This window comes from Martes martes (genome assembly GCF_963455335.1).
Source record: "Martes martes genome assembly, chromosome: 2".
In the NCBI taxonomy this organism is placed as follows: domain Eukaryota; kingdom Metazoa; phylum Chordata; class Mammalia; order Carnivora; family Mustelidae; genus Martes; species Martes martes.
This window is the reverse complement of record NC_137889.1, coordinates 135,216,121-135,230,206: the sequence shown is the minus strand read 5'-3', so window position 1 is coordinate 135,230,206 and position 14,086 is coordinate 135,216,121. Positions and strand designations below refer to the sequence as shown.

Below are 14,086 nucleotides of genomic sequence, written 5' to 3'. Positions count from 1 at the left end.
TTGCCCTTTACTCTTTTACATACTTTTTTTTCCCCCACTATTGTTAAGTTTTTTTTAATAAAACCCTTTTGAGGTGCCCCTGGGTGGCTCAGCCGGTTAAGCCTCTGCCTTTGGCTCAGGTCATGATCCCAGAGTCCTGGGATCGAGACCCACGTTGGGCTCTCTGTTCAGCGGTGAGCCTGTTTCTCCCTCTCCCTCTGCCTACTTGTGTTCTATCTGTCAAATAAATAAATAAATAAAATTAAAAAAAAATAAAGCCCTTTTGGGATTTTTGGCTGGAAATATATTGAATTTGTTAGATGAATTTGGTGAGAATTGACGTCTTTAAAATATTGAGCCTTCCTTTCTGTGAGCATGGTTTTCTCTACAAATACATAAGACTTTTTAAATTCCTTTCAATACATTTTATGATTTTCTCCAGAGAGGTCTTTGTGTATTTTTTGTTAGATTGAATCTTAGGTATCTTGTACTTTTTGTGATTATGTTACCCTATTTAGTTATTTGTAAGATTATTATCATTATTATTATTTTGAGAGTGAGAGAGGGAACCGGGCTGAATTTTTTTATTTTTTAAAAATATTTAAAAAAATATTTAAAAGAATTAAAAAAAATTTTTTTTAACGATTTTATTTATTTGATAGAGATCACAAGTAGGCAAAGAGGCAGGCAGAGAGAAAGAGGGGGGAAGCAGGCTCCCTGCTGAGCAGAGAGCCCAATGCAGGGCTCGATCCCAGGACCCTGAGATCATGACCTGAGCCAAAGGCACAGGCTTTTAACCCACTGAGCCACCCAGGTGCCCACCCCCCCCAACCCCCCGCCCCGGGAGAGAGAATCTTAATTAAGCATGCTCGCTTCTCAGTGTGGAGCCTGACATGAAGCTGGATCTCAGGACCCTGAGATATGACCTGAGCTGAAACCAAGAGCTGATGCTTAACCGACTCAGCCACCCAGGTGCCTGCTTTCCTTTTTAAAGATTACATTTTCTGTTTGTTGCTGGTTTATCCTTCTTAAAGATTACATTTTCTGTTTGTCACTTCTGTATAGAAAAACAGTTGATTTTTATGTATTGATCTACATCCATATACTTTGCAAACACTCTGATATCTGAAGATTCTTTTGGATTTTCTGTGTAGATAGTCTTTTTTTTTTTTTTTAAAGATTTTATTTATTTATTTGACAGACAGAGATCACAAGTAGGCAGAGAGGCAGGCAGAGAGAGGAAGGGAAGCAGGCTCACCGCTGAGCAGAGAGCCCGATGTGGGGCTCGATCCCAGGACTCCGGGATCATGACCTGAGCTGAAGGCAGAGGCTCTAACCCACTGAGCCACCCAGGCGCCCTGTGTAGATAGTCTTATCTGCAAACAATGATAGCTAACTATCTTCCTTTCCATTTCTTATACCTTTTAATTTTTTCTTATCAAACTTTACAGGTCAGGATTGCTAGTGAAGTTTGAATTGAAGTAGTAATTGTAGATACAGTTTTTCTGGTCCCAGTTTCAGGGGAAAGTTTTAAATATTTTATCATTGAGTTTTGGCTGCATTGTTTTTAATTATAAAGTTTATTTCTTTTTCTTTTCTTTTTTTTAAAAGTGTATCTCATGTTAATGAATTTAGATTTTAGTCCAAAGAGGAAAGGGAGTCACTGAAGGTTTTTAAAAATTTTTAAACTATTTTTTAAAGATTTGATTTATTTGTCAGAGAGCACACAAGCAGGCAAAAGGAGAAGCACCTCCCCACTGAGCAGGGAACCTGATGTGCGACTCCATCCCAGGACCTTGGGATCATTACCTGAGCCAAAGGCAGATGCTTAACCGACTGAGCCACTCAGGCATCCTGTTTTTTTGTTTTTGTTTTTGTTTTTGTTTTTCAGAGAGAGCAAACAAGAGCATGAGCACATAAGCAGGGGGAGTGGCAGGCAGAAGGAGAAGCAGGTTCCCTGCTTAGCAGGGTACCCAACTTGGGATTCAGTTCCAAGACCCTGGGATCATGACCTGAGCTGAAGGCAAAGGCTTAACTGACTGAGCCACCCAGGCGCCCCTTTAATTATAAAGTTTTATCGAATGATCGTTGTTATATCTACCAGGATGATGTATTATCTATTGCTGCATAACAGATTACCTACAACATGTGTTGATGGAGATGTGGAGAAATTAGAATCTTTATAGAGTGCTGATGAGAATGTAAAATGGTGTAGCTACTTTGGAAAAAAGTTTTTCAAAATGTTAATATAGAGTTACTATATGTTTCAGCAATTCCATGCCTGGGTATATCCCCAAGAGAGATGAAAGTATATGTCCACATAAAAATTTGTACATGAATTTTCATAGCAGCATTATTCACAATAGTGATAAAGTAGAATACAACCCAAATTTGCATCAACTGACGAATGGATAAATAAAATATGATGTATCTATTCAATAGAGTATTATTCAGCAACAAAATGGAATGTAGTTGACCTTTGAGTAACACCAGTTTGAGCTGCATGGGTCTACTTACACACGATTTTTTTTCAATAAATACACTACTGTAAATGTATTTTCTCTTCCTTATGATTTTCTTAACATTTTATTTTCTCTAACTTCTTCTGAGAATCAAATATGTAATACATATAGCATACAAAATATGTGTTAATTGACTGTTTATATAATTGGTAAGGCTTTCAGTCAATAGTAGGCTCTTAGTAGTCAAGTGAAAATTTATATCTGGATTTTTGACTGCATGAAGGAGTAACATTCATAATCCCTATGTTGCTTCACTAACACACGTTACACATAGATGAATATTGAAAACATTATACCTAGTGAAAGAAACGAGTCACAAAAGTCCATATGTTATATAAAGCTATTTATAGGAAATGGCCAGTACAAGCAAATCTCTAGAGATAGAAAGTAGGTTAATGGGGGCGCCTGTGTGGCTCAGTTGGTTGAGCATCTGTCTTTGGCTCAGGTCACAATCTCAGGGTCCTGAGATTGAGCCCCGCATTGGCCTCTCTGCTCAGCAGGGAGCCTGCTTCCCCACCCCCTGCCTGCTTCTTGCCTACTTGTGATCTCTCTCTATGTCAAATAAATAAAATCTTTAAAAAAAAAAAAAAAAGAAAGTAAGTTAATGGTTGTCAGGGACTAGGGGTTGGGAAAGATTGGGGAGTGACTGCTAATGCACATGGGACTTTTTTTGGGGGGTGTTTGTGCTGGAAATGTTCTAAAATTAGATTCTGTTGATGATTGTACTTCTTAATACACTAAAAACCATCAAGTTATATACTTTAAATGGGCAAACTGAATGAAATGTCAGTTATATCTCAGTAAAGCTCTATAAGGGGCGCCTGGGTGGCTCAGTGGGTTAGGCATCCAACTGTTGATTTTGGCTCAGGTCATGATCTCAGGGTTGTGAGATTGAGATCCATGCTCAGCAGAGAGTCTGCTTTGAGATTCTTTACTTCTGCCCCCACCACAATTAAATAAAAAAAATTTTTTTTTTTTAAAAAGCTCTTTAGGGGCGCCTGAGTGGCTCATTCGGTTAAGCGTCTGCCTTCAACTCAGGTAATGATCTCAGGGTCCTGGGATCACCCTGCATCAGGTTCCTTGCTCACCGGGGAGCCTGATTTTCTGTCTCCCTCTGCCGTTCTGCCCTACTTGTGCTTTCTCTCTCTCTCTCTTCCTGTCAAATGAATAGATAAAATCTTAAAAAAAAAATAAAAAAGCTCTTTTAAAAAAGTGTGTATATAATTTGCTTAGATATTACCAAATTATATCAGTTTGCATTCCCACCAGCAATGTATAAGTGCACAGCTTTATCAAAAGAATGTAAGTCATAATTTAGTTTAATTTAATTTAATTCTCATCAACTTGAGAGAAAAGTTCTCTTATTTAAAAAGGTTTATAAAAAATTTGTATTTCCCTATGAGTGAATTTGAACATCTTTTCGTATGTTTAAGGGCCATTTTTATATCTGCTTTAGTGAATTGTATGTTTACTTGTTTTCTCTATTTTTCCCTTGGGTTTTTTGGTCCTTTATTCCTCTATTTTAAGTGTTCTTTATATATTAGTGATATTCACCCTTTGTAACATAGTATCCTATTTCTAAGAGTGTCCAGCTCTATGGACTGAGCTAGCCAGGCAGTTGCCCATAGTATCCTATTTCTAATATCATAGTTTAGGTTTTCCTTGTTTTTTGTACTTTATATAAATAAAGTCATACACATAAACTGTTTCTGACGAGAGTGTGATTTGTACTCTAAGCAACTAAATTACAGTCTGAGCAGAATGTACTTCTGAGTGATACTTAAGTTTTTATCATTTTGCAGTTTTTTTTCAGTCCTGAGAATAACATTTATTATTCAGAGTTGTTTCTCTTCTTATTGCTATGTCAATTTCTATCCTGTCTTCTAGTCCCAGAGTAAATGATGGCTTCTTTCTGAAGTCTCTGTAGAACTCCCTGAGGTCGACTTGGATGTTCCTTTTTTTATATTCCCATTGTACTTTGTAGTTTCTTTAATGACATTTACATTATTGTAATTGTTTCTATGTTGTTTCTCCTTACCAGACTTTAAGCTGTTTGAAGGCTGAGTCCTGACTATTTTTGTGTTTCTGGCATAGTTCTGTATTTGGTATATAGTAAGTGCTCAATAAATATTATTGAAAGAACTGGTATAGTAAGAGATAGGAAAGAGGTAATGTCATTGTAGGGAAAAATTTGTCCTTGAGGAACAGGTGGAATTTGAATAATCAAAGAAGAGGGTGAGAGAAGAGGACTAGCAAAGGGATGGGATGGGGATGAGCATGGTATGTGTAGTGAACAGTGAAGATACTTTTCTGATTGGAACATGTTTATTTATTCTTGTATTCGTCATATCTTTACTGTGTATCTGCTGTATGAAAGGCACTGGTTTAGGTGATACAAAACACAGATTTTTAAAATTTGGTACTTTGGGAAAGTAGTCGGAAGTAAGATTAGGAAGGTAAAGAGGAGCAGGATTTTAGAGGACCTTGAAAGAAAGGCATAGGTGTTGTGCTTTAAGATTGATAAGAGGTACCGGGGGACGCCTGGTGGCTCAGTTGGTTGAGCAGCTGCCTTCAGCTCAGGTCATGATCCCAGTGTCCTGGGATTGAGTCCCACATCGGGCTCCTTGCTCGGCAGGGAACCTGCTTCTCCCTCTGCCTACCACTCTGTCTGCCTGTGCTCACTCGCTCTCTCTCTAACAAATAAATAAATTTAAAAAAAAAATTAAAAAAAAAAAAAGATTGATAAGAGGTACCAAGTGAAGGATCTGCTGGAAGCTGTTATTTCCCTGACATTTTTATGAGGGAGGTACATGTGTGGATGGGGGAGGAGAGTAATAGAAAGTGATATTGAGGGGCACCTGGGTGGCTCAGTTGGTTAAGCATCTGCCTTCCGCTCAGGTCATGACTCCAGGGTCTGCTCAGTGGGGAGGCTGCTTCTTCCTCTCCCTCTGCCTGCTGCTCCCTTGCTTGTGCTCTCTCTTTCTCTGTCAAATAAATAAATAAACTTAAAAAAAAAAAGACCTTGGCTAGAGGATATGAGATTATAGAGATGGGGTCAACAATGAGAGAGTATGATGGTTTTTCAGGAACTCTGAACTTTAGGAACTTTACTTTTTAGATAACTTGTGTGGGTGTTAGGGTAGCTTTCTTAGCTAAGCACAATAGGAGAGGTAGTACATTTTCCTAGCAGAGGAAAAAGTGGGTTTAGTTTGAGACACATTGAACTTCTCTTCCCACACTTTTCCCTAGCCCATTTAGTGGCTATTCCATTGTGCTCCGACTACTATCTTTGGATTCATTTTTGATTCTTCTTTTTATCTCATATCCATATTCACATTGCTATAAAATCTTGTCCATTTACTTTTGAAATATATCCAACAGTTGACCACTTTTCACCCTCTCCAGAACCTACCGCTCTGGTCCTAACCACTATCATTTCTCACCTAATTATTATAGTAACTTCCTGACTGACCTTCCTGTTTATGCCCTTGTCCCCTTGTCTGTTTTCAACCCAGCTTCTGAATGATTCCTATAATAATCAAATCATCCATCTCTGCATAAAACTCTTCTTTCCTGGAGTAAAAGTCCCAGACCTCAAGGAGGGCCTACATGTCCCCCTCCCCTTTCTCTCTCATTTTCTTCTGTTCTTTCTTCTTTTTGCTCACTTCACTCCAGCCACAGTGCCCTTCTTGCTGATCCTTGAACTAATCAGGTGTACTCCATCCTGAAGTTACTGTATTTCCCTTTCCTTTGACTAGAGGGCTCTTCCCCCAGTCATTGGCACAGCTCACTCCCTACTTTCGGATCTTTACTCATATGTCACTTTTTTAGTGAATCCTTCTCTGACAACCTAGTTTGAAATTATAGTTCTCTTCCCTGCTGAATGTTCTTTCCCTTTGATTCATTTGTCTCCTTAGCCTTTGTCACCATCTACATGTATACTAAACATATTTTATTTTCATCTCTTCCCACTGGAATTTAAGATCCATAAGAATGAGGATTTTTGCTTTATTCACTGCTGTACCTCTAGCACTGAAAACTTTTAGCATGTAATAGGTGCTCAATATTTGTTGAATGACTAAATTAATTAATGGAGTGCCTGGGATATCTTGGAATAGATGCTTGCTATTTATTTATGCCCTATTTAATTTCACAAAGAAGTAGAGGCAAGAAAGTGTCTAGTAGACAGGGGTGCCTGGGTGGCTCAGTCATTTAGGTGTCTGCCTTCAGTTCAGGTCATGATCCTGGGGTCCTGAGATCGAGCCCTTCATTGAGCTCCCTGCTCACAGGGGAACCTACTTTTCCCTCTCCCTCTGCCACTCCCCTCGCTTGTGTCCTCTCTTTCTCTCTCTCAAATAAATAGATAAAATCTTTAAAAAAGAGAAAGAAAGAAAGAAAGAAACTGTCTAGTAGACAAACCAGAACCTATTAAAATGGTTTAGAGTGGAAGAAAGATTTGCATGAAGCCATGGCAGTACATGAGATAGCTTAGAGAAAGTATAAAGAGTCAGAAGAGGATTAGGGATGGGATTCTGGAAACACCTCCATGTAAGCACTGTTCTTTGACTTTGCTAAGCAGGAACCTAGGACTTATGCATCAGAGGTCCTCATTGGGCCTTTGTTGAGTTTTACCCCTCCTGATAGAATGAGGATATGGGTGTGTGTGTGGGGGGGGGGGTGCACAAGGAAACTCATTCGTTTGGTACCCATTTCTACATTAAGTTCTGAGTATTTGAACCCCAGAATTCCCTGCGCATGTAGCCCTTCAAAATCCTCTTCTCTGATTCTCTCCTCTCTTGACTGAACACATGTATGGGCTTCTCTAGGCTTAAGTGATGACCAAGCAACTGCTGTGTGCAGGCATGTGGCCAGAACTTGGACTTGTGGGATGGGATGTTGACATGTATACGTATGAGGCTCCTTATTAAATGGAGTGGGACTAAAGGTGGGAGGAGAGAAAGGGGAAGGCTCCCAAAGAATTTGAGTGACTCCCATGCCACTATTGAACTTGAGGGAGTTTGAGAATTCCAAATCAGAACTTAGCCTTTTAGGTTGTTATAAAAGTATATATGTCAAGATGGGAGGATAGAATAATAATTTAACAGCTTGTTAGCTTGATTTATAACTTTAAAATATTTAGACACGTAGAATGTAGGCTTCCATTTGTACTCTTGCTCCAAGTCCCCGAAAATTAGGGGTTGGCCTACAGGAGGGAATTGAAAAAGAGTAGTTAGAGAGGGAGAAGATAAATTCAAGATAGAGTTCCAAGGAGGGAATGATCAGTAGTGTCAAATACTTAAAGAGACATCAAGTCCTGTGAAAACAGATATATCCATTGGATTTGACTGACAATCGGAATTAGGTAAAAGTTTCATTTGGTGGTGATAGATGCCAAACTTCCATAAAAGGAGGAACACCTGAGGAATTAGGAAGTGGAGACAGAAGATAGGAGATTTCCCCCTAGATTCATCTCAGAAAGGAGCAAACTAGAACAGTAGGTGGAGGGCTTTGCAGGGTCATGGAGGATGACTTTCCTGTGTTTAAGATGAAAGGGTCTTACAGATCCTGCCATTTTGAGGGGAAGGACCTGATGTTGTAAGAGAAGGTTAAGGAAAAGGAGGGAATAATTGACGCAGCAAGACCTAACATCCAGTACATAGGTCGTTCGATTAGTCTCTGAAGGGAGCGGGCTGTTTGAGGAGGCTCGGGATGTTTGGATGTGTATGGAAGCTAGGTGTGGAGAGTGAGAGAGCAGGAACGTGACTTAATAGGCAGCATATCATTGATTTTGTGTTACAGTAGTTTTTGGGTTAGGGTTTTTAAACCTGATTTTATAATCCTGGGCATTAGGGTTTATGCCTGCAGCCAGATGTTAAAATCCTGTTGGTTACTTGAAATACAGCCCATGGTATGAGGCCTAGGCCATAGCATGTTGGGTCTGTCTGTATTCAATAATTTGACAGTTTAGTGGTGACTTAAAATTTTAAGTTTGATAAAGATTTCTGATTCCTCAATAGCCTAGAAATAATTCCTTTGTTATGTTCATTATATAATGTGTGTTGTCAGGATTTGGAGATGGCTTATTGTAAGAAGTACATATTATCTGAATCACACCTATTTTGGGTAAAATATTTTCAAATAGAATTATATTAATACTGTCTTTTTTCCCCCACATAGTAGTTCCAAAGAACTGCTGGTTTATATTTTAGCTCTTGCCAACTTGTGAAAATAGTGAAGGATGATTACACTACTTAACATTCAAATTGTAAGTAAACTTTATTTCTGCTATTATTACCTAAGTGTTAAGAAAACGGATATTGAAAATAGTCATTACCTTTTATGATAGTAGTGAGCTTTAGTGTGATATGAACTGTGGATTTTTACTAATTTTTGTTGTTAAAATACAAATACATCCTATCCAAAAGAATACTAATAGTCCTGAATGAATTTTAGAAGGTGTGAAATTTCTGCTTTTTTTCCAGGTATTTCTTTTATTGTATAAATTTATGGAAATTCTTTATTTTATTTTCATATCTGTATAGTGCCAGGGGTCAAATTTAATAAAGGGCATGATATTAATGGAATGATTTATTAGAAATGTATATTCATTTCTATTTAAATATGCTTAATTTTTCTGCATTATTTAATTTTTATATGAAAATCTGTAACAAATAAATCTTTAATTCTTTTATGAAAAATATAACCTACATAAAATCAAATAAAATATAACTTTATAGGAATAATCTAATGCATAAATCTAGATGATATGTATATATCAACATTCATCACTACTAGGAAAAAGGCTTGAATTATGTTTACTTGAAATGATTTCCTATATTGAAATTAAAAAAATATATATATATTTATTTTAGAGGGAGCGTGAGCACAAGTGGTGGGGAGGGGCAGAGAAGAGGGGGAGAGAAAATCTTAAGCAGACTCTTTGTTGAGAGTAGAGCCCCACATGGGGCTTGATCTTGTGATCCTGGGATTATGACCTGAGCCAAAACTGAAGAGTCAGATGCTTAACCCACTGAGCCACTCAGGGACTGCTGCTATAATGAATTTTTAACCGATAGCAAAAAAACCCCAAAAACTACTGAGGAAAGCATGATAAAGTAATATTAAAGGCATTCCAGGTGATTTTGCTATTTTATTTTTAAACTACTCTATTTGAAAGTTTAAATATATAACTCGAATTAATCCATAGTCCTTGTAGAGTATTCAGAATATGAACACAAAATGAGATTGCTACCATAAGCAAAAGACATGTCTAATTATATTAATCAAATAAAGAAACCAATGGAGCCAAGGAAGAATGAAATATTTACAGACCAATAAATCTTTTAATTTGGTAAATAAGCAAATAATTTTAGAAGTTGTCTTGATTTAGCATATTTTGTTATCAATGTATAAAAGATTTTAAAATTTCTATGGAAATATTTCAGAAATAAAGTACATCTTCATAAAAAGAGAAAGTTATAACATTTTATCCGTTAGAATGTAAGTATCATAAAGTCATCTATGTGCAATAACTTGATTGCAATAAATTGTTGATGAACTTGACAGCTTTAAGAAGTAGAGTGCTCATTACTGCCCTCTTTTGACACGGGGCTTTGTAAGTCTAGCTCCTTTTTCTTAGTTTACAGAAGTGTCAAAGATTAAATTGTAAAATAGATTGTGTTTTATATCCTTCCTGTATATTTTTAATAACTTTTCAAATTCTTCCTCTTTTTAGGCCCTCTGGTTAATCATCTTTAGAAGACTGGATTTCTGGATATCTCCTTCACTCCATGTCTATTGACTTTTAGAACATGATAATGCAAACTTGTAACACTGGCAGTCATCTATGAACCTTTAAATTACATTGATGAATAGCGTTTGAAGCTTCCTCAGGGAATAACAATGACATCAGCAGTGGTTGACAATGGAGGTTCTGTTTTGGAGCTTTCCAGCAATGGAGTAGAAAATCAAGAGGTTAGGCATCCCATGTATTACATTACTGTTTTGTTCACAGAAATCAGTATATGAACTCATTTTGAAACTAATGGGAAACACATATATATATACACATATATATATATTTAAACATGTATATTTTAGTAGAAATGTACAATGCATGAAATTGTACATGTACATATTATGTGCCCTCACATAATTTAGGTAGTAGAAGGTTGAGGTAGGTAATGCCAGGCTCATCTGAGTTTTTGAAACATGCATGTATTGGAATGAACTGGGAGGAAAAAATTAAAAGAAAGAACACAAAGTATTGACATAGGTTTTAATTCCTGATAAAAATCCATTGTTTTGGATTACAGAATCTGTAGGTAAATACAGTACCTAAATACATAAATTAGCTTCATCTTAAATTAGAATTTTGTATTTCCTTTAGTTGTCATCTGTGCTTTTTGGTTATTTTATTATATCTAATTCAGCATGGAGAACTATCATATTTTAATCCCATATATATATATATGTGTATGTATGTATATATATGTGTATGTATGTGTGTGTGTATATATATATATATACACACACATACAATTAAGAATTTGGGTGATTTGTAAATCAGAAAGAAAGGTTTTGAAATGTTTTACATGTAGAACTCTGCATCATTAGCATATTTGGTTATTTTCTTATTACTGATAACATTAAAGAATAGGAGATAGGAGTAGAAAAATAACAGTACCAGAAACATGAGGACTTCCAAGGCCTGGCTTCTGTTCCCTCCATTCAGTGAAGACTGAAATATTGGGAAGGATCTAAATTAAAATATATTAGTGCTGTCATAACAATGGACAAATATTTGATCAGAGATGAGATGGGCAAATGGAGAGTTGGCTGTATTTTAAAAATCTGTTTTCTCTCTATTCTGTGGAAGATATTCCTGTTACTGGTCCTTAGTACCAGCATAGTAGACTAGTGACAGAACCAGGAAATGTTAGGATATTGGGCTGTGTATTCTGGAGTCTGCTTCTTTTTCTTGCTTGTTTTTGTCTGTTCAGTCTTCCAAGGTAACTATAGTTAAATTCAGTGGGAAGGGGATAAAATGAAGGTACTACCTTTTCTTTGTTCTTGGTGGACTTGGTAACCAGAATGTTCTTACTGTGTTTGAATCTAAAACTGATTTAAGGTCCGTTAAGAGAAGCCACAGCTGTACTTAATTCTCATAATCAGTAATTCTCATAATCAGTTTCTGTTTGTTCCTTGAAGATTCACTTCCTATATGATCACTTCTAGATATGACTCCCCAAAGAGACTAGAGACTCTGGGGACTTCCATCCCCTTCACATCACTCAGACCAATTATTACTTCTTTTTCCAGTGCTTTCTCTTTGTTATATAATTTTACTTTGTTCTATTTAACCCTCAGAAGGGAACCACCAAGAGTAATAGAGTATATTTACCTTGTGCTCGTTTGGTATCATTATTATGGGAAAAAGAGTACAACAGTTTGTTTCTGGAAGACACTGTATTTTTCTTCCTTTACATGGAACCCAGGTGTTCATGGCCTGGAGAACTAATTGTTATGGAAGAAAGAATCTGATAGATGAAGTCATTTTACCCCAAAGCATTATTGATTAATGATTTATGTGGTAGGTAGCCTATGGGTAGTCACAGGCATTTTAGGTGGTATGGCACTAGAATGGGGGAAATTATTCTTGGGGAACTCTTTCTTCAAATTATACTATGAGATACCCACTTACTTTCACTTATTTATTCCTTCAGCAAATATTAATTGATTACTTGCTGTGCGCCAAGTACTTTTCGAGGCACTGGGAATGAAATATTTCAGAATGGCTATGAAGAATAAATTGGGGCTAGAGTTAGATGGAGAGCTGATAGGGGATATTTTAGTTAGGGTGGTCAGAGAAGCTTTTTCTGCAGAGGTAGCATTTTATTTATTTTTTAATTTTTTAAGATTTTGTTTATTTATTTGAGAGGGAGAGAGAACACAAGCAGGAGGAGCAGCAGAGGGAGAAGGAGAATCAAGCTCCCTGCTCAAGGAGCCTGACATGAAGCTTGATCCCAGGACCCTGGGATCATGACCTGAGCTGAAGGCAGACAGTTAACTGACTGAGCCACCTAGGTGCCCTTGAGGAGGTACATTTTAGTTTAGATGTAAATAAAGTAAGGGATTGAGCTGTAGAAATAGAGACATCTGGGGAAAGAGAACTCCAGGAAGAAATTGGAAAGTAACTAGTATCTGAAATGTCACCTAATATTACAAAGGGAATTTTGAGGATAGTGTATGTGAAAGATAGATTTAATATCTATACTCTAGAATGTAGGGTGGGATGAAAAAATGACCTGTCAAAATTTTATAATCCTAGTTCCAGAATCTGAAGAAAAAAATAAATGTTTGAAAATTGTGGGCATTTGGAGTGTTATTGATGATTTTTAGGCTTTATTTTTTTTAACTTTATTCCTGATTATAAAAGTAATGCATTTGATAAAATTAGAATAAGTATATTTCTGGCAAAGAGACCAAAAACCAAAGATGCCAACTACAGTCTTACTAATGAGTATAGATGCAAAAATAAAAAATGGAATAGTAATAAATATATAAAATGCAGTCATATATTAAATTCAGTACTAAATAGGTTTTAGATACACAAGGGTAACAATATATATATCCCTACTAATAAGATACATGACCTATGATATATTAATAGGGATAAAATACCAGATAAAATGAGATTTTATGAAATTGAATATCCATTCCTGATTAAAAGTCCTGATAATATAAATACAGATACATATTTCTGTAACATTATAAAAGGTAACTGTTACAAATCAATAGCCAGAATCCTGTTTAATGGTGAAGTACTGGAGTATTTCCTTTAAAATTAGAAAGAAAAAAAAATTGGAAAGAAGATAAGTATGGGCACTACTGTAACTATTATTTAATATTTTCCTGTAATCAGACAAGACAATGAAAAAATATATAAACACTGGAAAGAAGACCAGATTACCATCTTTAGATAATATGATTCTCTACTTAGGAAAACCAGAGGAAGTCCGTGAAAACCAATTAGAACGAGTAAGAGTGCTTGGTAATTTGGTGGGTACAAATTAACATTAAAAATATCTAGCTTTCTTTTGTAAGGGGCTAGTTAGAAAAGATAATGGAAAATAAGGTTCCTTTCAGAAAATTAACAAACAAATATAAAATATTGAGGAATAAGTGTAAAAGATAATGGGACTTCTTTCAAGACAATGAATTAATGGTACTGAGGTACGTGAAAGAAGACTTTAGCAAACAAAGAGATGTACTTTGTACTTGGATAGGAGAGATGGAAGGAGTCCATATTATGGAGGATGTCAATTTCCTCCAGTTAGTCTATATATTTTATTCCGTCTTTATCAAATGTTAGGGCAAGTTTGGGGGAAATTGATTATATGGACCTAAAGATTGTATGGAAGAGTATATATGTAGGAATAATCAGCAGTTTTTGAAAAGGAAATGTATAGCAGGTAAGTCTCATAGAAATGGGAGTTAATGCAGAAAAAAATAAAAAGAGGACTTAAAAACATAGCAAATTCAATTTTAGAGAGCATCTGCTTTCCGACAGAATTGGGAGTTCT

General features: G+C 36.2%; 1 protein-coding gene across 4 annotated transcripts in view; it reads left to right on the top strand.

The window, feature by feature from the left end:
- ELF2 (E74 like ETS transcription factor 2) overlaps positions 1 to 14,086 on the top strand; it is a 101,434-nt gene that overhangs the window by 20,491 nt on the left and 66,857 nt on the right. For all 4 annotated transcript variants that reach the window (XM_080796486.1, XM_080796488.1, XM_080796489.1 and 1 more), the window contains 2 exons: positions 8,679 to 8,766; positions 10,237 to 10,475. In XM_080796486.1, coding sequence (XP_080652612.1) covers positions 10,404 to 10,475 — 72 coding nt within the window. In that variant the 5' untranslated portion in view covers positions 8,679 to 8,766; positions 10,237 to 10,403. The remainder of the gene's footprint in view (positions 1 to 8,678; positions 8,767 to 10,236; positions 10,476 to 14,086) is intronic.